At 43.4% G+C, this 25,153-nt stretch overlaps 1 protein-coding gene across 1 annotated transcript; it reads left to right on the forward strand.

The window, feature by feature from the left end:
- Nucleotides 1–630: 630 nt before the first annotated feature.
- Nucleotides 631–9,559, forward strand: LOC117405626 (tumor necrosis factor ligand superfamily member 11-like). Its single transcript, XM_034008828.3, has 4 exons — nucleotides 631–1,014; nucleotides 2,450–2,545; nucleotides 8,253–8,415; nucleotides 8,601–9,559. Exons 1-4 carry the CDS (start codon nucleotides 847–849, stop codon nucleotides 9,032–9,034), a joined length of 861 nt encoding a protein of 286 aa, XP_033864719.1. The 5' UTR covers nucleotides 631–846; the 3' UTR covers nucleotides 9,035–9,559.
- The last annotated feature ends 15,594 nt before the right edge of the window (nucleotides 9,560–25,153 follow it).

Genomic DNA, 25,153 nt, shown 5'->3' on the forward strand with positions numbered 1-25,153 from the left:
CAGCAAGTGTGATGATACATGGACATTGTAGATTTTCATTTTCCCAGAGATCTCCTCACTTTATTTATTTCTTAGCAGACACATGAATGACCGTATCCTGCAGCAGTGTGTGATTCGTGTTTAGAGGACTCGTGTCTAGTAGTTACTGAATGTGTATATCTACAAATATTACTGTTCATGCTACACAATTTTGTTTTTTTTCCCCCAAATGTAAAAATAGACAAATATGTTGAAAAATGTACAGATTTAAAACATTATAAATGCTCAATGTGCACTTTCCGTAAGAAGTTCAGAAAATAAGTTTCTGTGCTCTTCCTACTATCCAGTGTCGTGCATTTCTGCACTAGGTGTTCATGGTGTAGTTTAATGATTCCTTATTGTTCACATTCGTGTGTTTATAGAATTCATTTCGAGCAGATAAAGCTGTTGCGTTTTGGAGTGGTAGCTTTCCTGCTATCCAAAACCGTACGCTTGCATCCATGGGCTAGCTGTGCATGCTTTGTCCAAATGATTTGAAATAACTAGATAGAGGAGTGACAGAATCAGGTACGGTACCTGGTGTTTGGAGGCAGGTAAAACAGCGTCACGTGCTTCTTCTTTTTTTGGGCTGGAAGTAGTGCTTTCTATATATTTTTTTTGTGTGAACCAGCTAGCTTAACCTTCATGGGTATCAAGCAGTGTACGTTGTGTAAGTGATCTGATTGGTTGCACGGATTGAGAGGAAAAATACTTAACCCAGTTGCCCACCCACTTCTTATATTAAGCCAGGGTCACGACTGAATTCTTCCACATATGCCAAGAACTTCTAGTGATTGTCCGTAGCAGGTACAGTGAGTGCCGAAGTTAATGGGAAGCACTGCCAGAATGGAGAACATCCAGCCGCGCTTTGATTCAGTCCCGATTAAGGAGTCGACATCCAGGTGTTTCATTGTCCGTGTTCTGCTCATTATGGGTCTGCTTCAGATCGCATCGAGCGTTGCGCTTCTCCTGTACTTCTCACACCAGATTGCACAGGTACGTATGGGCTCGTCTACTGCTCCGGGTTTATATTTTAGGCAGGGGGGGACGCGTATTCGTTGAATTGTTGTCAGTTTCGGTTCTCTCTTCTTTTTGTGCAACGGCAAAGCTCATTCCTTTTTGGTAAGAACAGCGTGACTCGATGCACAATGCACGCCACATTTGTGAAGTTCAGGTGCGACATGTACTAACTTAATGCACATTTAATAGGGACACAATAAAAGTGTATGAAGATTTTCGACTGCAGTGGAACTACAATGAAAGGCATAGATCAAGACCAACAATGAAGGCAGAGTGAGGAATTGTGCTTGTGGGCATATACCTGTGATCTGCAAACAATGCGTTAGTGACTTTTAATGTATACCCTGGGCATACGGCGAGGACTGTTTAGCACAAGGATATACTATGTATGGTGTTTGATTTTGATAAATGCTTTAAAGAAAACAAAACATACGCTGCACATAACGCTTGTCCTTTTGTGTTTGTTTATTGTATCCCTCATCTGAAGTAGCATTGATACCATGTTGATTGTACTTGGAGGTTTCGCTATTGCTACGAGAATCTGTGCAATGTAGTGGGGTATTCTATAGCAACCATTGTTATGCTGAACAACAGTACAGTTCTATATTAAACTGCATGAGGGGGTTCCAGAAATTATTGCTTTAAATCTGGATCAAATGGTTCAACTCAGAACCCCTTATTTCTCCCTGTTGTTCAGTCGTGGTGTTTAAAAGCATGTGAACAATAACCGTGTGCTGACAGCAGTGGAAAACTTTTGTCATCTCCCATGACTTTTATTTGTTGAGGGCTTTTTTTCTCTCATTCAAGCAGTGGGAGCTGTGTTTATTTATACAAATTACAACTATCTGCTGATAGAATACAAATTAAAACACACATTGGAAATACAAGAAATAGTGAAATATCTGTCTTTAAAAAAACTACTTTTCTTAAGTTTTTAAAGTTACAACTGTACACTTTCTAAATTGTAACTTTGTTGGACTATTTAAGAATATTTAATTTTCGGGTCAAAGTTTATTGATTAAATTAAATATAAGAATGGTTAATTTCTGGCTCACAGAAATATACTGAAAACAGAGTCGTTTATGAGTGTTTGGTTAACAGGGAGTAATAATAATTTTTATAACATTGCTCAGAGATGCTTGATTGTAGAGTCTGAAACAGTGTGTCTGCCCTATTGTCTGTCAGTCTAAGCTTCCACACACTCTGTACCCTGAGAGTGTGCCTCAGACTGCTCTGTGCTCTAGGCATTATTCTATAGGGGCTCCTTTCACAGCCATACCATTGCTTCTCAGAGAGTAATAATAATAATAATAATAATAATAATAATAGAGAATAAGTAGGGGTTCTAGAGAAAGTGTTTAAGTGTAGTACCTACATTTGCAGAGAAACAAACTCAATGTGTTTATTACAGGTATCATCGAAAGGTTCCTTGCAGAATAATGCACAATGCTTGAATGAATCTCAATGGAAAGCAATACAAGATTTGCTGGCAAAGAACAAACAAGAGGTAAGTGCTTCTCTTCTCTTAATTTTGACGCAGGTGTGCATACAGCCTGAAGTGAACTGCTTCCAGGAAACCAGGAATGCATAATCAAACATGCATACTACTGTTTAATAACCTGTATTGCTACCTCTGTCACATTATTAAAGCCCCATATGGTTATAAAAGTATTTTGCACATGTTTAAGAAGATTGTGCTGATGGGCATGTCATCTCTTCACAGTGAGTGCGTACCCCTGATGAGACACCTCTGTAATGTTTTTAAAGCCCTGCATTATTAGACGAGCCCACCAGGGTGGCCGCTTGCCCTGCCTGAGGGAACCAACTCTATCTGTTTTATTTTCTCCTGTTTTAATTGGACAAAAAACTGCCCATCTTTTCTTGCTTCTTGAGCAATCTACAACCTCCTGCTTTTGCAACTGATGGGACATTCCTTTTTGGCTCACAGAGTGACAAAGTGGCAAACAAGTTTCAAGCAAAAGAAAGCATGTGAACCTTGCAGCTAAGACCTGAACAAACTAGTGTAGGTGTACTTTGCGATAAAGGGAGTGCACAGAATGCTCTGTTGTTGAAAATGCAGTAACCAGATATGGTATATTTCAATTACACAACAAGGCCCGAGAGGGCGTGGTTGTGCTGGATAGTGTCACTGCTTGGAATGCTGTTTGACCAATCAGCATACAGCATTCTAACACTCTAAACGTTTTGGGTCACTGCAGCTTTAACACAGTAGTTTAAGAGTTGGCTTGTACTGTAGTCTACAAGTTAAGCATTCCTAATCATTTTCTAGTCTTGCAATTATTTATTATAATCGGCAGCCCTGTTGTCGTGGTCCACAGCACCATGTTCTTCAACCACTGCAGTGGCACGTGTGGGTGTGAGCATTCTTACAGAACAGTCAGACAGGCGAAAGCACAGGCAGTAAAGGAGGGACACATGCGCCTCTAATTATGGGCTGTGCTGCTCAGATTGGTTGAAACAAAGCATTGTGTTAATCGTGCTTCTTAGCTGGTTCGACAGCATAAACACGTGGATGCTGAGAAAAAAAAAAAAAGCATCATGCATTTATTAACCGCTTCATCATTGCTTACAAGGGATTTGTGACAGCCTTTCTCTGTTGCTAATTTCTGTGGTTAGTGGGGATTGTACAGTGGGCAATTGTTAGACCCTCCCTTGTCTGTGGCTTTGGACTGGTATTTTCAGAACAATACCAGGATTCTTTTTCCCCTATATTGCATCGGTGAGCTGAAGACGTTATTGAATATAGAATGTGTCAAGTTCTGTATTGAAATGTTTTGTATTATTTTCAGGGAGAACATGGTCATCATTGTTATAGGGTCATTTGGAGGTCAGTATTGTAGTGATGTGTTTATGGAGGATCATGTGTGCTTTTGAAAGCGCCACTAGTTGCAGTGCTGCAAAGCAGAACATAACACTGGCAACTGACCCAGATCTGAATAGGTGCATTTTTTGGTGGCCATACACCACCTGAACTGGTCACCAAAGGGCTTCTGTCATGCGTTTGAATTGGCATACACAAATCTGAGGGCTATGGTAACAGCAGGTGATTCAACTATAGGGCATATTTTATTGAAAAGCAAGAAATATAGCAGTGAAAATGATAACGTGATATAACAGTCCATAACAGCGCTGGCCACATGCAAGACAGCAGTGGCTGAATGGTCACTTGTATAATGCTGCCACTAGAATAAGCTTCAGGATTGCAGCTATCTCTTCATGAGGTGCAGCATGGTAGCAAACTGTGTTATTTCAGTGTGGTTCTCTTTTTACTGCATTTTAACAAACTGGGACAGGTTGTAACAGGGTATTAGCAATATAGAAGAAACCGGAGCTTGGGATACAAACCCTAATGTTCTTTGCAGGGTTGTGTTTTTAAAAGCATTGTATAATGTGTGTAAGCTCCTGTATAGCGTGCTCAATCCATATCACTGCTTACAGTGTGGCTTTACTGATAACAATCTATGAGGTATTTTTCTTTCACTTTCTGGCATTTCATGCCAATCAGATGTATAGTAATGTGTTAAACGCATACCACGCTATACACTCAAGTTACTGTAATTACTTGTTTGGAAATGGAAAGGCTATTATAATGTCATCATAAATATGAAGTGTATTTTTTCTTTTGTAATCCACACTTATGAAAAGGAGTGCAGAGAGACTTGGTACTATACATATTTTCTACAGATTGCTGATATTTTGTTGTAGAAATACTAAAAGAAACAAACAGATTATTTGACACACGCTTTACTACTTTAGTCAAAACTTTCGTCCCAGAATTGTATTAGTTTCTTATAACATTTCTATGATAATGTTTTTTTTTCTTTATATTTCTTTGGTGACAATGACTTATGTATGTTTAGAACCACCTTCTGATGTTGCTTATTATTTTACATTATATTTTTTTGTGATGTCTACTCTCAAGTTTCCATGTTGAATTTTTTTTACACTACTCTATGCTAGGGAAAATGTAAAACAATTACGGAGCACATATGAACAGCAAGAGAGGGCTGCTTACAGATCTAATGAATGAAAGTGCTGTCAGTCCCAAAAGCGCAAGTCTCTTCTGTTAAGTGGCATTACAGTTTCTTAACTGTCCATACACCACATAGGCTAATTACACATGGCAGCACTGAACACTCCATAAATTCTGTTTAGATAAGAGACATACATCCCCTCAAAATGTGAATGCATACACAGAGGTTAAAATAGACTGTATTGCTTGTAAATGACTATACTGCCCACGTTAACTACATCTTAAGGTTCATGTAGAGTTAACCTTCTAAAATATCATTTAAAACCTATATGGGGCACTGCAGCTTTAAAACTACTAGAAAGGAGGGAACATAGTCCATGAAAATAGAGCTGTCAGGATAAGCTGTATTGGTTGGCAAAACTCTGCTGGGGAAATGACGGACGATTGTGACTGAGTGTGTGACTCAGGAAGACCTAAAAGCGAGTGACTAGCAAAGTCAGTAAATGAACGGGATGATGAAAGCACTGGGTCGCCTCAAGTATGCACGGTCAGCATGATTTTCAGTGGGATTTGTTAGTTGTTTGTGGGGTCCTTTTTTAATAACAGACAAGAAAAGTAACAAACACTTTTAAACCATGTGGTTAATAATCTTACTCATTATGAAAATACATCTTGTTTATTTTAATTGAATCAACACATCACTCATCTGTCTCAGTGCAGTGAAAGTCTGCTGCATGTGTCTTTATGGCAACATAGATTCTGCTCTGACATCAGTCAGGTTTACACGCTGGAGTCTGAATTGAGTCAGAGGGGTTTTTGGAGAACACAAAAAGGCAACACCAAAGGGACTGATGGGAGGCATGTGACCAAATAAATGTGCAATTAACCTGTCAGCATTGGCTTGTATTGCCTAGAGGCTTGTTCTGCTATGAATCTTACTTTGGTTAACCCATTTAGAGGGATGGAGAAAATGATGTGCTTGCTTGTATATGTAAAATAGGCAGATTAAATGATGAATGTATCTCAGAAATCTTTTCTATGAAATGATGTACATCCAGCTGGGCACTTAAAGAGAATGGGCTTTAGTTTAGTTTTGAAAATTAGAAAGGGTGCAGTGTCCCTAATATATCTGTGCAGAGTTTCACATAGAAAGTGCAATATGACTGAACAGTGGCCAGAATGGCTAGTCCTCAAAAGCCCGCAGAATTGAAACCTGTAGTATAGCGTGACTGTGAGACACAGCAGCTTTCACTACCCCCTCAGACTGTAGGATTAGAGGCGTGTCATTACAGCAGTACACACCATACTGCCAGTACCAAAGGAAGCCTTCAGGACAAAACAGAAAAGAAATGGCTCATTTGTTAAAAAAAACTGGAATAATGTGGGAGGTGAGTCTTAAGATGAAGGACATGCAGGCTGTCAGAAATTAAAAACAGAAATGCAATTGCCCAATTACAATATTATGTAAATGCTTTAATGTGGCACCGCAAAGTATTGCTTTTATAAAATCTATTATTAATTGCTACTGTGCCAAGCAGTACTTGAGACAAAGCGGAGGTTTGCAAAAGTATATAACGACCCACACTGCATTCCTCTTTTTTTTAAATTTAGAAACATTGTGGTCTTTTCTAACAGCCCTTAGCAAGGTTCTCAACTGAGAATTTTTTTTTTGCACGAGTCATACTGTAGGCGTGAAGCTTAGTATTTGAATCTATGTCAGTTTTCATCAGCTCAGAGAGGTCGTGTTTGTCGTCTGAGGTTAATCCTTAGACGCCCTCTATGCAATGTTAAGGACTCTGATTTAAAGATTCCACCCTCTTATACATGAAACAGGTATTTGACACATGCCTGCTAGGGAGACGGCTGTTCCATTCTAAAGCTGCTCCACCCTCTGTTGAAGCTCCCTGGGTCTGGGTTGTGAGGAAACAAGGAACTAATAATAAGCAAAAACACTGATTTTAAACCCTTGCTTAGCTCCGTGGTAAATTTGCTTTATACTGTATATCACTGTATTTTACAATTATTATTTATTTCTTAGCAGACGCCCTTATCCAGGGCGACTTACAATTGTTACAAGATATCACATTATACATTATTTCACATTATACAGATATCACATTATTTTACATACAATTACCCATTTATACAGTTGGGTTTTTACTGGAGCAATCTAGGTAAAGTACCTTGCTCAAGGGTACAACAGCAGTGTCCCCCACTGGGGATTGAACCCACAACCCTCCGGTCAAGAGTCCAGAGCCCTAACCACTACTCCACACTGCTGCCCTACAATGCTGTAGCAAGTGTTATACTGTATATCACTGTATTTTACAATGCTTTAGCAAGCGTTATACTGTATATCACTGTATTTAACAATGCTTTAGCAAGCGTTATACTGTATATCACTGTATTTAACAATGCTTTAGCAAGCTTTTTACCTTTGCTGCATAGCGTACCATTCACCTAATTCCTGTGAGAGCTGTATGCTTGGCTGTGCTTTGTTTACACCATACCACACTTAATGATGGTAAACCGTGGTATACCACATCACTATATTGTAAGGGGTGTAGTAGACCAATACTTTTTAATGTCTTTTCAGACAGTTCTATTACTTAACCCTTCTTTGGTGTTGCAGGTTGCCAATGCCACAAGAAAGCTTTTGTCAACCAGCCAACAAAGCCTTGAAAACAACCACAGATGTTTTCTAGTGGCTATTTTCCATCACTCAAAACAATAATGAGGGGGAACTTCTCTCTAAAAAATAAAAAGAACTAATAGATTTCAAACTGTTTCTGTGACTCAAACAATGATCCCGGGCTGTTTTGTGAAGTTTGCTGTGTAATTCCACTGCTCCTCAGTGAACTCCTCTCTATCTACACGGGTAAGGGCTCTTTGGAGAGTCTGAACCCATGCCAGGGACCTTTCTGCAAAGCAGCTCATTCAGCTCATTGCTTGGGTATGCTCTTGCTTTACGTATGCAGTCTTCATAAAAAGCCACCAATATGATGCTATAAACCTCTGCATCTCATGTGCTCACAGACAGTTATTTAGAAGTAGGTTCTGTATTAATTGTTTACCAGATAATATTTCAGCTTGATACAGCTAAGAACCTGAAAGATTTGTTGACATAAAATTAAATAGGAGTCTGTGATGTGAAGATTAAAAAAATAAAACTGGAAGTACAATGAAGAAAACGGATTCACCCTTTCTGTTTTTTTTACAGAGTTTGCCTCCTGTTGCAGATGCTCTTATAGATCCCCGAAAAAAATTCAGAGTAGCTGAACATCCAAACTGTAAAACAAAGAAGGATCGAAAGCATTCTGTGCTTCCTCCTGAGAAACCTTCAGCACACCTACCTATACAAGCTGACAAAAACTTCATTCAAAGTAAGTGAGATTGTCTCCTTGGATGTACTTGATAATTGATTGTTCAGTTTCAATAGGAAATGGCCTAAGAGCACCAGAATTGAATCCACAACGTTATCTATCCATTCACTGCAATTGAGCTACAGTTGAACCTAAATCCTGGCAATAGTATGCTTAACCTTTGTTTGTTTCTTTGTATTTTAAAGACACCACTGCACCAACCATGATATACTGGGACTCAAGCAACGGCTTGGCACATATACATAATATGAGCTATTCGGATGGAAAGATCAAAGTCAACCAGGAAGGACTCTACTACGTGTATGCCAAGACATGTTTCAGACATAATCTGGAAGTATCCGAGGAGCTCCGAGCTGTGGAGAACGGGATTCAGTTACTGCAGTACGTTTACCATACAAAACATACGCGGCAACACGAAAATCTGCTTCTCATGAAGAGTGGGAGTGTCAAGCACTGGAACAGACACGTCAAATTCAGATTCTATTGCATACACCAAGGAGGGCTCTTCCCATTAAAGTCTGGGGACGACCTGTTTGTTAAAGTGTCCTATGCATCATTACTGGATCCAACACAAGAGGCTAGCTATTTAGGAGCTTTTAAACTGAGCAATTTGGAATAAGTTATTTTATACAGAACATTGCAGTGTAAAAAATCCTGCCTTATGAACATTCTTTTGAGAATAACGAAGAACCAAGAATAATGACTTTGTTTTATTTGTTACAATTTTGACTTTTTGCCTTAAGTATTTACTTTCACAAAAAAAAAGTGTTTGTCATTTCTTTGGATGATGTATTCTTTGGCTGGGGACCCTCTGTAAACAAGATGCTGATAGTATAGGTCCCCATCATTTTTATACTACATACATAACTCCTTGAGCACAATGCACTGTCAATCACAATATTTCTGTTTGCTAATGGAACTAAAAGTGTATGCCGGTTACACGTATTTATTTGAGTGTAGGACAGGTGGAAACAAGATAAAAAGTGTGAAGGTCTGTGTATTTATAAATTGTCAGTGTTTTGAAAGAGCGGCAGACTGATCTTGCAGCTGAACTGATTGTTTCCCATTTAGAATGTTTTAAGATTTTTTTTTTCTATGTTATTTATATCACTTAAAGTAATAAAATAAAACATACTTTTTTTAAACGGTCTGTAATGTTTTGTATGAATGTGTTTGGCTTGTAACTCTTCCACATGGTGTGAACCTGTTTTCTATACTCATTCAGCACTAAGTAACTTTACAGTGGGGAGTTCCTGGGCACTCACTGAAAACAAGACCTTGGTCTCTGTGAGGAATTATTATAAAAAAGGGTTCTTTGCATTGAAATATTTTTCAGATCCAGTACTATATATTACTGGGATATTCACTTCCTGAGCTAAGGCTTTCATTGCTGTTACCGCAGGAATAAACCCACCGACAACACAGGAAGTACGTAACAGCAAGTTTTAATCTAATGTGTTGTACAGTGCTCTTTCACAGATTTGGTTCATCCATGCTAGGCCATATTGATTAGTATGTTGTACATGTGTATTACTGTCTAAAGCTGAGGGAACACAAAAACACGTTTTCAGGAACAGTGGCTTGAAACCTGGTTCCAGGAGACTTGGAGACCTAGGCTGAGGCAATTTTGCTGTATAAAATCCTGTGTCTCCCCTGGTGTGCTATGCACTGTCCTGAAACCTAGTCTCCTGAAACCAAGTTCCAAGCCACTAAGTGGCTTTGGGTTCCCTGAGCTTAAGAACCCTTGCCTAATTCACGTCCCTCAATATTCCACAACAGTTTAAAGCCAGCTAGACAAGGGAGCAGTGTATGTAACTCTTCCAGCACTGAGTACCTGTCGTCCAGATCAGTGTGTTTACATTACCGAGCAGCAGTTCCAGCGGCTGGTGGCTGTGTTTACACTCGGGGCTGACGTCTCAGATGTGGCAACATCGTTCTTTTCCGCTGGGGTAGGAGAAGGTTCACCTATCAATTCCCATGTGACTGACACAGCCACATCTTCTTCTAAACCCTGGTGGTGTTCTCATTCCTCAAGCTGCTCTAGCTGTGTTGGCTGCTTTCAGCTGCAGTCTTCCTGAAGTCCAGCTGCAGCAGCGAGAGTAAAACTTGCTACACCCTTTGTTCCAGTGTAAAAGTCAATGGAGTTGTTCTTTCATTTTGCACTTATAGAGATCATTGCCATTAACATCTTCACTAGGTTCAGTATTTATGAGGAGTGTTTTTACTTGTATTTACCAGTAGTTTGTAAACTACAGGAGCCAACTTAGTTGCAAAATGTGCTGGCATGCAAGCTTCTTCCCTCCTTGACAGATTCAAATCCACTTTCAAAATGGTCTCAGTGGTAGATGGAAACATGGCATTTTTTAATTTTTTAATTTTTTAATTTAGTCTGTCCAAGTTTTATTTTCCCCCCAATTTGGAATGCCCAATCACTTTCCTCCTCACCGCAGCAGTTCCCCACATGAATCAGGACAGCTGAAGGTTCAGTGGGCATCCTCCGATCCCACGACCAAGCCAGCTTTCTATTTCACTCAGGAACTTGAGCGTGGATGTCAGCGAGCTGCCGACCTTGGAGGTCAGCCCTGCAGGTGTCTGCTCTGAGCTCACTGGGTGCCTGGCCAGCAGGGTTAGCTGTAGGGTGATGAGGAGAAACAGTCCCTGACGGGAGCGCCTGAGCCAATGCGATGCTCCCTTCGGAGTCCCCAGTGAAGACCGTTCTACTTCTCTTAGCCCGGATGCACACCACGCGGCTGCGCTTCTAACTGCTGTTTTTGCTTATACACAAATATTGCTCTGGCTTCAGGTTTTATAGCTGGCTGTTGTCAGCAGAAAAGTACTAGCAAGAGTAAAAAACAATCTGTTCCCTGCATTATTTTGATGAAGTCGATAGATTTTCGAATTCCTTGGCACCTGAAAAGCTCAATAAACTTTATAATAGAAACGTCAGGATGCATTCGTGTCACACCCACAGCTAAACATACAGTATATAAAAGTGTAAGTTGGCAGTGCTAGAGATTTTCTCTGGTACACGTTATTATTTACATCTGTACAAGAGCTTGCTGCTCCAAAACTGTATAGTTGTCTTCAACCGGCATTAGATGAAGTAGAGCAAGTGATCTGGAAGCATTCTAAGAGAATGTGGCAGTGCTGAAGCAAAGGCCTTGTGTGACAGAAATACAATGAGTTCTGGTGATAAATCTTCCTCCCGACCTGTGAGGGCGCTAAAGAACGGGAGGAGAAGTATCTGGAAGGGCTGGCCTGACAGTTCGCTTCCGGGACCGGGAAGTGGGTCAGCCTGGAAGGAAGCGAGACTCTGTTGTAAGACCGTATTGATTTGACAGGTAAACGAGGGGCAGCTGCAAGTAATAAGGCAGCTGCAACCGTTTACCTAGATATCATGCGGGATTACATATAGGGGCCAGGGTAACGCTGTTCTTTTCCTTCGTTTGGGTTAGCGTTTGGAGAGAGAAGGATCGAGAGAGGAGCTCTCATTGTTAAAAAGAATAAGAGAAAGAATTACGTGTTGTGTTGTGTTGTGTTTGTCTGTGTAATTGTCTGTGTTTTTCACCACCAGACAGTTAAAGCACTACTCCGGAGCTGTCGCCAAGGGTCAGCACTATCCGGAGCACCACTGCACCCCGCACTATCTGTGTTTAAACAAAAGCACCATCACGACTGCACTCACCCAGGACTGGTGACCGTCTGTTTGTTTTTGTTCAGGACTGTGCCCTGTTTATTGTTATCCCCGTGCGTTACACATTGTTGTGTATCGCCGGGGATTTAGTTATTTTTCGGTCACCAGACCTGGAAAAAGAATAAAGCACTTTTTCACTGGAATACCGTTGTCTGCCTGTCACTCCTGCACCGCATCACCGCTACACCTGTTCCCCTTACCAGGCACTTTGCCACACGTGGTGTCAGAGCACGGGACTATGGACCGCAACGCGCTGGCGGAGCTGCTGCAGGCGCTGGAGAGCAGACGCGACGCAGAGGAGAGAAGGAGGGAGGAGCGCTACACGGCGCTCATTGAACGGGTAGGGCTGGCCGTTGCCGCAGCGACGACCCCTACCATAACACCGCTGATGTCGCCCCCGAAGGCACGGGCAATGAAGATGTCGGCGGAGGATGACCCGGAGGCGTATTTGGTGGCGTTCGAGCGGCTGGCTACCGCGGCGGCTTGGCCGCGGGAGTTCTGGGCTAGCCAGTTGGGACCCTGCCTGATTGGGGAGGCTCAGGCAGCCTACCAAGCGATGAGTGACCATCACGCCACCGAGTACGACCTGGTCAAGCAGGCTATCCTCCGCCGCCTAAACATCACTACAGAGACCCACCGGGCGCGGTTTAGGGAGTACCAGAGAGCCCCGGGGACCCGCCCCAGGGTGGTTGCAGAGCGGTTGTGCGACCACATGGTGCATTGGCTGACCCCCGGGAAGAAGACCGCCCAGCAGATGGGGGAAGCCATTGTGGTAGAGCAGTTTTGCCATGTGGTCGGCGCCAAAACCCAGGCGTGGATACGGCGCCACAACCCCGACACCCTGGAGGAGGCGGTCAAGTTGGCGGAAGATTTTGAAGACTCCCTGACTTCTGCCCGGGTCGGGATCCTGTCTGCCCCTGCCCTTCGGAGCAGCCGACCTCTCCCTCCCTCTCCTCCAACACCACCACCACCACCACCCTCGTTCCCGGGACCTAGACCTCCTAGAGCACCGACCCCATTGGGCCCCCTTGCCTCCCCCCCATGGAGACCAAGGTTGGCCCCCAGCTGGGGTAGAGGTGCTGCCCCTGCCCCGTTGCCATACCAGCAGCGGGACAGATTTCTAACCTATGCCCCCTCTGTCCCTCCTATCTGTTTTAGGTGCCACCAGCCGGGACATCTGGCCAGGTCATGCCCCGCTGCCATGGAGTGTGACGTGGCCGCGTGCAATTGGGCACCTGAAACTGGTAAGCGTGGGGAAAATGGTCGGGAGGGGCCTTGTTTGATTAATGTTGTGTTAGGGAATGTGAAAACCCACGCATTAGTGGACACAGGGTGTGAGCAGACCTTGATTAGGACAGCTCTCCTGGGCGGTGTGTCGTGGCGGCCACGAGGTCAGGTGGCCATCTCCTGTATCCATGGAGACACGGCGGCATACCCCACATTAAAAGTATATTTATCGGTAGGACCGATAAAACGTCACCTTGTAGTCGGGGTGGCGGAAAGGTTGCCACACCCAGTTATTCTGGGTCGAGACTGGCCAAAATTCAAAGAATTGATGCAAATAATGGCAGTCTCAACCACACACGTAAACGTGGCAGAAAAAAAAAAAAAAAAGGAACGGATTGGTGATGTGTTTCCTTTTCACACTGAAATGTTTTCCCCTCTTTTCCGTCCTAGAAAAACAAATAAGGAGAGACGGACTGCAAAATGGGAGGGAGCGTTTTTGAGACAAGGCTGGGGTCTGGTGGGAGAGTGCGGCAATGGTAACAAACGCCAGTCGAAGGGAGTGGGAACGCAGTGTGACCGAGAGAGCGAGGTTACTGGACCGACTAGAGCAGAGGTTATTCCAGCCCCTCTCAATGTACCGGACCCGTGGTACTCAAGCGCGGACCTAGTGTGGGGCCAACATAATGACCCGTCACTGGTGCACGCTTGGGGGCAGGTCCGGTCCATTGAAGGTAAGGATGTTGACGGCGCTGGGGCGCTAGTATATCCACATTTCAGTATCAAGGGGCAATTACTGTATAGGGTAAACCTAGCCGCGGGCACAGGACAGCCTGTAACACAATTGCAGGTTCCCCCGTCTTGTCGGACCGAGGTCATGAGGCTGGCGCATGATATCCCTTTTGCGGGGCACCTCGGAGCCGAGAAGACGAGGGAACGGATATTGGCTCGATTCTATTGGGTAGGTCTTCATACTGATGTGTCGAGATATGTAGCCACATGCCCAGACTGCCAGCGAGTAGCGCCGGGTCGAGTGCGCCCCGCCCCTTTGGTCCCACTGCCGATTATTTCCACTCCTTTCGAGCGCATTGCAATGGACATAGTGGGCCCTTTGCTACCTTCTGACTCCGGGTATACGCATATATTAGTGGTGGTGGATTATGCAACGCGATACCCGGAGGCAGTTCCATTGAGGTCCACTAGTGCCGCTGCAATAGCCACCGAGTTAGCGCAGATTATGGCTAGAGTAGGGATCCCCAAGGAGATTTTGACCGATCACGGGACCAATTTTTTGTCCAATACGTTACAGCAGGTGTACAAAATATTGAAAATACGTCCCATCAGGACGTCCGTTTATCATCCACAATCGGACGGTCTGGTTGAACGTTTTAATCAGACCTTAAAGTCGATGCTGAGGCGATTTGTAACACAAGAGCAGAAACATTGGGCATCGCTTCTTCCCTACCTCCTTTTTGCGGTGAGAGAAGTGCCGCAGAGTTCAACGGGGTTCTCCCCCTTTGAGCTCCTGTACGGCCGGCAGCCTCGCGGCATTCTCGACCTGCTGAGAGAGGGGTGGGAGGAGCACAAAGGCTCGTCTAAAAATGTAGTGAAGTATGTGCTCCTACTAAGAGATCGCCTGGATTTGGTCGGTCGTTTGGCCCGAGACAACCTCAGATCGGCTCAGCACCGACAGCAGCAGCATTACAACAAAAATGCACGGATTCGAACCTTTCGACCAGGGGACAAGGTAATGCTGCTACTTCCCTCATCAGAATCAAAACTGTGTGCTAAATGGCAGGGGCCGTATGAGGTGATTCGGGCTATAGGGAAAGTAAATTATGAAATTAGACAGCCCGATCGCCGGAATGAACGTGAAATTTACCATGTTAATTTGTTAAAGCCCTGGCAGGCAAGGGAGGTCTTATTTATAGCCCCAGGCAATATGGAGGATGATTTAGGCCCCTGTCCAGAGACCCCGAGCACAAAAGCGATTTCAATGGGGGAACAATTGGTTCCGGATCAGCAAAGAGAGCTGCGTAAGCTTATTGAGGAGTTTAGCGATGTTTTTTCTGATGTGCCCGGCAGAACAAACTTAGTTGAATATGACATTATCTCTCCACCAGGTGTCACAGTGCGAGAGAGACCGTACCGGATCCCGGAAAGTCGACGAAGTGGCGTGCGCAAAGAGGTATGGGATATGCTCGAGCTTGGGGTGATTGAGCCTTCCAGGAGCGAGTGGTGCAGCCCAATTGTTATAGTGGCTAAAAAAGACGGCACCAACCGCTTCTGCGTAGATTTCAGAAAGGTAAACGCTATTGCTAAGTTCGATGCATATCCCATGCCTCGGGTCGACGAGCTTTTAGACAGACTGGGAAAAGCGAGGTTTATTTCCACTCTGGACCTGACGAAGGGATACTGGCAAATCCCTTTAACCCGCAGCTCCAGAGAGAAAACCGCATTTTCAACACCAGAAGGGCTGTTCCACTTTAAAACCATGCCATTTGGGCTACATGGTGCGCCCGCTGCTTTTCAGAGACTGATGGACCAGGTGTTACGCCCACATCATGAATATGCAGCAGCGTATATTGATGATGTGGTGATTTACAGCTCCACCTGGCGAGAGCATTTGGCTAGGGTTGCAGCCGTTCTTCAGTCTCTAAGAGCAGCCCGGCTGACAGCTAACTTGAGGAAATGTGCGTTTGCCAAAACAGAGACTCAATATTTGGGATTTTTAATGGGAAATGGAAGGGTGAGACCTGTGGTCACCAAAATCCAGGCTTTGGTTGATGCAGCGATCCCCAAAACCAAGACTCAGGTGAGGTCACTACTGGGCTTAGCCGGTTATTACCGCCGCTTCATCCCCGAGTACGCCACAGTGGTTAACCCGTTAGTCGACCTCACCAAAAAGAGTGCTCCAAATTTAATTAAATGGTCAGCTGAGTGTCAGGGGGCGTTTGATACGATTAAGCGTAAACTTTGCCAGGCCCCCACTCTTATTACCCCAGATTTCACCAAGAGATTCATCCTTCACACCGACGCATCGGATGTAGGTTTGGGTGCAGTCTTGTCCCAAAAAGTAGCTGGAGTAGAACACCCGATATTGTACCTGAGCAAAAAAATGTTACCTCGGGAACGTAACTACTCCGTCGTCGAAAAAGAGTGTTTGGCCATTAAATGGGCTACTCACTCTTTACGATACTACCTGCTGGGACACTCATTTGATCTTGTCACAGACCACGCCCCACTCAAGTGGTTAAGCACAATGAAGGACAGCAATGCCCGGATAACTCGGTGGTATCTGGCGTTGCAGCCCTTCATGTACCATATGGTACACCGTGCGGGGAAAGACCACCAAAATGCGGATTATTTTTCCCGGGAGGGGGGAGTAATGGGAAAGGTAGATTTAGCCGAGTGTTCCTTCGGCTCCACTCTGAGCGGTGGGATATGTGACAGAAATACAATGAGTTCTGGTGATAAATCTTCCTCCCGACCTGTGAGGGCGCTAAAGAACGGGAGGAGAAGTATCTGGAAGGGCTGGCCTGACAGTTCGTTTCCGGGACCGGGAAGTGGGTCAGCCTGGAAGGAAGCGAGACTCTGTTGTAAGACCGTATTGATTTGACAGGTAAACGAGGGGCAGCTGCAAGTAATAAGGCAGCTGCAACCGTTTACCTAGATATCATGCGGGATTACATATAGGGGCCAGGGTAACGCTGTTCTTTTCCTTCGTTTGGGTTAGCGTTTGGAGAGAGAAGGATCGAGAGAGGAGCTCTCATTGTTAAAAAGAATAAGAGAAAGAATTACGTGTTGTGTTGTGTTGTGTTTGTCTGTGTAATTGTCTGTGTTTTTCACCACCAGACAGTTAAAGCACTACTCCGGAGCTGTCGCCAAGGGTCAGCACTATCCGGAGCACCACTGCACCCCGCACTATCTGTGTTTAAACAAAAGCACCATCACGACTGCACTCACCCAGGACTGGTGACCGTCTGTTTGTTTTTGTTCAGGACTGTGCCCTGTTTATTGTTATCCCCGTGCGTTACACATTGTTGTGTATCGCCGGGGATTTAGTTATTTTTCGGTCACCAGACCTGGAAAAAGAATAAAGCACTTTTTCACTGGAATACCGTTGTCTGCCTGTCACTCCTGCACCGCATCACCGCTACACCTGTTCCCCTTACCAGGCACTTTGCCACACCTTGCCAGCCCTCTGCTCCCCTACATTGAACTTATTATCACTACTGCTTACAATGCAGCAAACCCTTGCTCACAATGAGAGGTTTTCAAACAGTCTGGCACCAAGGACAACCGTGCTTGATTGAACTGATGTTCTGAAGAGTCAGCTTAAAATGAAACGGAAAGCATTGTGCCTGAAACAGGAGCGTGTCCCATAATTCATTGCAATACATACCCTTCTCATTTAACAATGTACTTCGAACACCGACTGCAATTTACAGGTTTCTGTGCTTTTTAATTATTACCAGCTGGCTAGCAACTGCTTAATGGGTGAAGAAGCACATCTGAATAATTATTGGATTGTATAAATGAGAGTTTAACTATATCGGTCCCTTTTCACAGGTCTGGATTAAAGAGCAAGCTGGTATGAGTGTGAAACATGAGTTTCCCTCTTGTATTCTTTTCGTCGTTTCCATCAACTTGTATGACTTTCGGTTTCTGTCTTCCCATACTGGTGATTATTTAATGCAAACCTGTGGCCTCAACATCTCTTTCAGAATCATGTCTAACTCCTCTGAAGCTTGGTGGCTGTGCTTACATTGAGGGCTACCATCCTGTCAATTCTCCTTGAGTGACAGCCATAGAACTTCTATTAAACCCTTCTGGTGTCGCCCCCTAGAACTACATGACTTACGTTAGGGGTGACCAATCATGCTAGCCCCCATAGGCACTCGATTCCGGGCCTGGTCTGCACATGCATCCCCTGCCAGTTTGAGAGGTTTGTGGGGATGGGCCTTGCTAAATGAATCCCTGTATCCTGTTTGTTTTACTGGGTTTGTTGTGGGCTACAGTCCTTCGCTTGCAGCACACGTGCAAGGAGAAGTCTATTATGAAATGCCATTGTGACTGGCTCTCCTCTGCTACTGAACTGAACGGACAAGGCTGGGGCTTCTTTCTGTCATTGTCCTACAGTAACAGTTATGATGACTTGAAAAATAATAATGACAACCAAATGACTCATTCAAGATAACAACTAAATCTAATGTTGTTTAGTTTCTATTGATGTTTCAATAATAAATAAACAAAATGACGTGTGAGAGCAGTAGGAGCAATACTTTGTCAATTGCTGTTTACTGGGGTCATATAAATGTAATGACTAACTTCTCAAGAAAACAACCAATTCTGATCATCTTTAAAAGCTTTGAAACACATACAGTAACATGAGTTGTGACTGCTTTACAGAACAGCCAACGCAGACTGAAGGCTTTTCTGTGCTGTTTGGAAGTGCTAAGAGATGTTGCTTGAACATAGTTGACTTGTTTGTTCCAGTTTCTACAGTGTTTTTGGAAGGAGACCACTTGATGCTAGACTCTTCTTAGTCATCCAGAAAGTACATAAGGTCTGACTATGTCTGTTATGTGGACAGGCTGAAGTTGTTTATCCTCTTAAGAAAGGAAACGCTGTTCAGTATTACATTAGAACAGGCTAATATCATTACATCCAAAACACTAAGATTAGACTAAAACTAACGGTGTGACAATGAAAAATACCAGGATGTGTAACATTATATTTAGTGGATTACTTGGATGTCAGAACCAATACCCTGCGACATACATAGTACTGAGTGGGTTAGGTCGCTTGAATGGAACAAACAATGGATATGTTTACAGCATAAACAGAGTGATGCACCAGTGACTGTCATTTTATGTAATTAAGGAGGGGCTATGCTAATATGTTGGATGTCACTCATTATAAGAACCATGCTATTAATTATACACGCATTGCATTAAAAAGTACGATTTTTGAATGGTATTACTGCAGAAACGTTCCTGCTTACCGAATCGTGGTCGTCCGGGTTTACAGCTGATATGACTGGAACGTTGTAGTTGTCAAATGTAATTATTTGTTAAATGTTTCTATTAAGATTGTCACCTCTTCTTACCCCATCAGAAGAGAACTTCATTCAAGGTAAAACACAATTGCAATTTATGTTTATAATGAAAATGTACAGTACAAACAGATGACCTTGTTTTGAGATCATTCATAGAAGTCTGCTGTGTAATTCTACAGAACGTGCTTTTGATAATCACGGGGATGCACTGACGCAGCCTTGTCACAGGGTTACAGGAGATGAGGAAGTATTTCTGTCTAGGTAAGATGACGATTCTTCAATTTGTCCCTTGAATTTGACACATTTTGACCCATGGAACAATGTTAATCGTAACAAACTGGCACTGGCCGACCCCCTCCAATTGTCCCACGTGCTGAACGTTCATTTCAGAAATCTAGAAAAGTACAGACGATATGATGACATCACAAATCTAGAAAAATAATGTTCCACACTGAGAGCCAACAGTCGTTCATTTGATCCACTTATTTTTTTTTCAGAATCCTTATATCCAAACATGCTGTATTGGATATCAACAGAGTGGTATAATGCATGTGATATTCAGCCTTTGTATTATAGCTAGTGCATCAAATCTGAGGAAACTTCAGGTAATACATCATTTCTCCCCTCAGCACCCACAGGGTCCATGTTTTCATATGAGTGTGAGTTAGGAGGGAAGGCTGGTCATTCTGTTTATAGACCAGCAGTTGGGTGCTTTGCTATTCACATTCATGTTGCTGACCAGTGCAAATGCTCACATGTTCTTCCTTTGATGAGTAAGATTGGGCTTTTTTTTTTTTTAAGGGTAACACAGTTAGCTGTGTGTGTGTTTTTGTTGTTGTTCTTGTTGTTATTAATTTACCCTTGATGTGAAATTTTTACCCTAAGATTGGATACCTTGTAAAAAGCATCATATGTTTCCTTTTATCTACAAAGGTTAGTCTGGTACAAATCTGAATTTAATTGAATGCTTTCTGCATTTCCATTGCCAAGCTCTAAGCCACAGTTGTTTCTCCTTAAAGAGTAAGAAACAGGGTTACGAAAAATATAGCCTTATAGGTCCCCACCTGTTGCTACAACTGTTTAAATAATGTACCTGCCACTTATATTTTCTTAACTTTTTACACTTTTAACTTTTGTTTCAAAGCTCTTTTCAAAATGTCCGCTCCAGTGCACTTGGGGTTTGAGATCTGTCCTCTAAATCACTGCAGGACGAGCAATTTAAAAAAAAAAAAAAAAAAAAAAAAAAAACCCATAACAAGTGCTCTGGCTTTTCTGTTCTGTGCGACATCATGGATCGTTATTGCTGTGTTTCCTGTTTGACAATGGGGGCAATCATTCTTACACTCAGGGTATTGTTTCTGACTTTAAAGTTCTAAGTGTAAAAAGTTGTCAAGATGTTAAAATGAAAAGAAAAATTACAGGTAAGTAATTTACACAGTTGTGGCAGCACGTGGGGACGTGTAATTCAATATTACAGGTACGTTACTTAAACAGTTGTAGCAGCATGTGGGGACGTGTCACTCTATATTACAGGTACATTATTTAAACAGTTGTAGCAGCATGTGGGGACGTGTCACTCTATATTACAGGTACATTATTTAAACAGTTGTAGCAGCATGTGGGGACGTGTCACTCTATATTACAGGTACATTATATAAACAGTTGTAGCAGCATGTGGGGACGTGTCACTCTATATTACAGGTACATTATTTAAACAGTTGTAGCAGCATGTGGGGACGTGTCACTCTATATTACAGGTACATTATTTAAACAGTTGTAGCAGCATGTGGGGACGTGTCACTCTATATTACAGGTACATTATTTAAACAGTTGTAGCAGCACGTGGGGACCGCTATATTACAGGTACATTATATAAACAGTTGTAGCAACATGTGGGGACGTGTAATTCTATATTTTTTGGAACCCCGCTATTTACTCTATAAGCTGCAACTCTGCTCATTGGAAAAACTGTTTCTAATACTATGTCAGTTATCATGTAATGTTCTCTCTGTAGAATTTTGGATTTTGAAATGGTATTTGTGTTCTCTTGACCTGGGGTTTGCTTCAATAGACAGTGCAGTCCACCCAGTATACTGCTTACCGTGCAATGATAGCAAAGCAAACTGTTTTTTCACTCTTGTAACTAAGATGGCTGCAATAGAAAGGTCATGTGATTTTTTGGTTTCTAAATACTAGCTTCATATTTGGTATCGTACGATACAATTTCAGCGCTGTCCCGGCTTAGCGGGGGTAAGGGAAACTCAGACTTGTTCACTGTGTGGTGTGTTGTGGCTTGTGTTTTCTATTTATTGTATTGTAAATATATACTTTAAGAAATAACACCTTATGAAATGATCAAAAAGCAACACAAACCTTGAAGCAGAGAAGTATTATGTGAGTCTCTGATGATTCCCGTAGAATTCCATAGCTGGATATGACATGTTTATATTGTCTCATCAGCAGGTTTTGGCAACACATGCTGTAGAACCAGTTTAATTTCTAGTTGATAAACACAGTTGTTGCCAGGGCTCGCTGAAACACTGAATGCGCGTCTCGTTGCCTTTATCGTGCTGAATTCAAACTTGAAGCTAGTCCTGAGTGCACTCTCCATTCGTGTGATTTATAGTAAATTAATCAACGACGTGTGTAGGGTCTCTTATTGCAGCGTTTCCCAAACTTTTTGGCACTGCTACGAATTCTCTCACACGACAGCCAGCCCAGATTTTTGAGTTAAGGGTCCCCTTCGCGCGGACAACGGTACTGCAGCCGGTCGCAAACTTGAATTTGCCGGAGAGCCCCCGTGGGGGTTAATGGACTATGTGGGTGCATTGAGATAACGGGGTGGTGGGACAGGAATGCGTGCCTGTGATTGGGGGAGCGCGCACGACGGAGTGAAATGTAACCCTGGCAGAGGGAGGGGCTGGGTTAAGAGTGTGGGCTTTGGAGCTGTGGGACAGAACCTGCTGTTTTTTTTAATTACCGAGTCAGACACACAGAGACTGTGTGTGTTACTTGTTTATTAAACCCTTTTATTTGTCCTGTGTTCGTTATTGTTTATTGCATTTCAGTGGCGACTCGTGACTTTTTTGACAGATGAGGCACAAGCATTGCGGATACAAGTTTGTATAATCAATTGGCAAATCAGAACCTTAAAACCACATAGTATTTAGTTCTACAACTTGTCAGTATGTGATACCGTGTAGAATATTCCCTATAAAGACACAAGTACAATATCACAAATCATTAATTCAAAACAAACAAGGCAGCTTGTCATGTCGTGGCATGAAATTTACAGTTTTACTCCATTCAAAGAGATGTAACCTTGTCTTATTTAGCTGAAAGAAGGTAACATGGCCACAATAGTTTGTTCACAGTGCTGCACATTCACTCATGCCGATAACGACTCTGTGCATCAACATGCTGTAAAGTGTTTCTGTCAGAGTGCTGCATTTCTGTTTTTTCCTGAGTTTCGCTTTTTCAAAATGAATAAACACACCGTGCTGCCATCGAGACAGAACAGCAACTACAGTGCAATGACAGCCCTACCCCCCCCCCCCCCCCCCCCCCGCGCTCTTCAGGGGAAATAGTAGAAAAATTAAAAAGTTTTAAAAAATATGTAAATATACCCCAGCATAAGAAATGTCAGGTGTCCTGTTTTTGCATTTTGAAAAGGTGGTCACCCTAGTCGTGACCCATATTTGGGTCGCGACCCCCACTTTGTGAAACATTATCTTAATGCGTAACAGACATCATTTCACAGAGTAGGAGCAACTCGGCCTCGCCTCATGATCCTCTCGCCCAAACTGTATGAGAGGATTTGTCTTATACAATAAGAGACACCCTACACACGTCATATTAACTTACTGTAACACCGAGATGGGGTGTGTTTGAAGTGAACCTGTTACCTCTTTAGCAGTATAAGCACATGGCTGAGGGTTTATGAAATGGTTTGTGCTGTTACTGTACAACACATGAATGGCTGTCTGTGCGCTGATTGGCTGATTTGACCTTGAGTGTTGTATAAATTGTAACCATGGTCTAACTGCACTGCAGTTCCAACGCACTTCCTTATGCAGCCTCGCTGCTTTAAACCCGCTGTTCTGTTTCGCATGCATGGATAGCGTTGGCACAAACACTGCATTGACTAGGAACAGGACAGAATCCATAACAGCAGTGCATCACACAACACTGCCCACCACATAAACAAGACTTTTAACAAAACAAAGAAACAAAACTACATAAAAATGTTCTGAGCAAAACACACAAGATTAGCAAATATGACCCCATAGAGAAGTAGCTCCTGGTGTCCCCCCAGTGTAGCTCCCGCTGTCCCCAGTGTAGCTCCTAGTGTCCCCCCAAGTGTAGCTCCTGGTGTCCTTCCCGGTGTCCCCCCCAGTGTAGCTCCTGTTGTTTGTCCCCCCCCCCCCCCACTGTAGCTCCCGGTGTCTCCCTCAGTGTAGCTCCTGGTGTCCCCCCAGTGTAGCTCCTGGTGTCTCCCCAGTGTAGCTCCTTGTTGAAACAGATTGGACTTTTAGGGTTGCACATTGGTGTGAAGAACCACTGACTGAACTACTTCCAGTATCATCCTTAAAGAAGCATTTCTTTATCTAATATTATTATTATTATTATTTATTTCTTAGCAGACGCCCTTATCCAGGGCGACTTACAATCGCAAGCAAATACAAATACATTCAAGTGTTACAATATAAGTCATACAATAAGAACAAGAAATACAATAATTCTCAAGTGTGACAAACCACAATTCAATAATACAGCAGATAATAGTGAAAGTTACATCAGGATATGATTAAATAGTGATAGTTACATCAGGATATGATTAAGTACAAAATACTACAGATTAAACACTTGGCAGATTACAATATTCTGAGGTACAGGATTAAATGCAGTAAAATAGGGGGCAGATAAGAGCAAAATAAAGCATATTTAAATGAAGGGTGATAGTGTCCCAGGATACAACAGAGGAGTTCTACAGGTGCTGTTTGAAGAGGTGAGTCTTAAGGAGGCGCCGGAATGTGGTCAGGGACTGGGCAGTCCTGACATCTGTAGGAAGGTCGTTCCACCACTGCGGAGCAAGGGTGGAGAAGGAGCGGGCTCGGGAGGCAGGGGAGCGTAGCGGAGGTAGAGCCAGTCTTCTAGTGCAGGCAGAGCGGAGAGGTCGAGTAGGGGTGTAGGGAGAGATGAGGGTCTGGAGGTAGCTGGGTGCAGTCTGATCAAGGCATCTGTAGGCTAGTACAAGAGTCTTGAACTGGATGCGAGCGGTGATCGGGAGCCAGTGGAGCGAGCGGAGTAGTGGAGTAGCGTGGGCGAAGCGAGGTAGAGAACACCAGGCGAGCAGCAGAGTTCTGGATGAGCTGGAGCGGACGGGTGGCGGACGCAGGGAGGCCAGCCAGGAGGGAGTTGCAGTAGTCTAGGCGGGAGAGTACCAGGGCCTGGACCAGGAGCTGGGTAGCATAGTTGGTGAGGAAGGGTCGGATTCTTCGGATGTTGCTCAGGAAAAATCTGCAAGTGCGTGCCAGAGTGAGAATACAACTTTTCATAGTACTGATGTGGCTTATTGAAAGCAAGGGACTAATTAACATGGCAGGGCCCTATTCTAACTTCCCTAAGGCTCTGGGATTGATGCCTAGACTGACTGGCTCATTGCATTTTAGAAATGATTGCAAAACCTTGGTCCAATTCCAAAACTCACTAACATGAAATATGTGGGTAAATCTTTAAGCTGTCGGTTTGTAGCAGTG

The sequence above is a fragment of the Acipenser ruthenus genome, chromosome 9, assembly GCF_902713425.1.
Source record: "Acipenser ruthenus chromosome 9, fAciRut3.2 maternal haplotype, whole genome shotgun sequence".
In the NCBI taxonomy this organism is placed as follows: Eukaryota; Metazoa; Chordata; class Actinopteri; order Acipenseriformes; family Acipenseridae; genus Acipenser; species Acipenser ruthenus.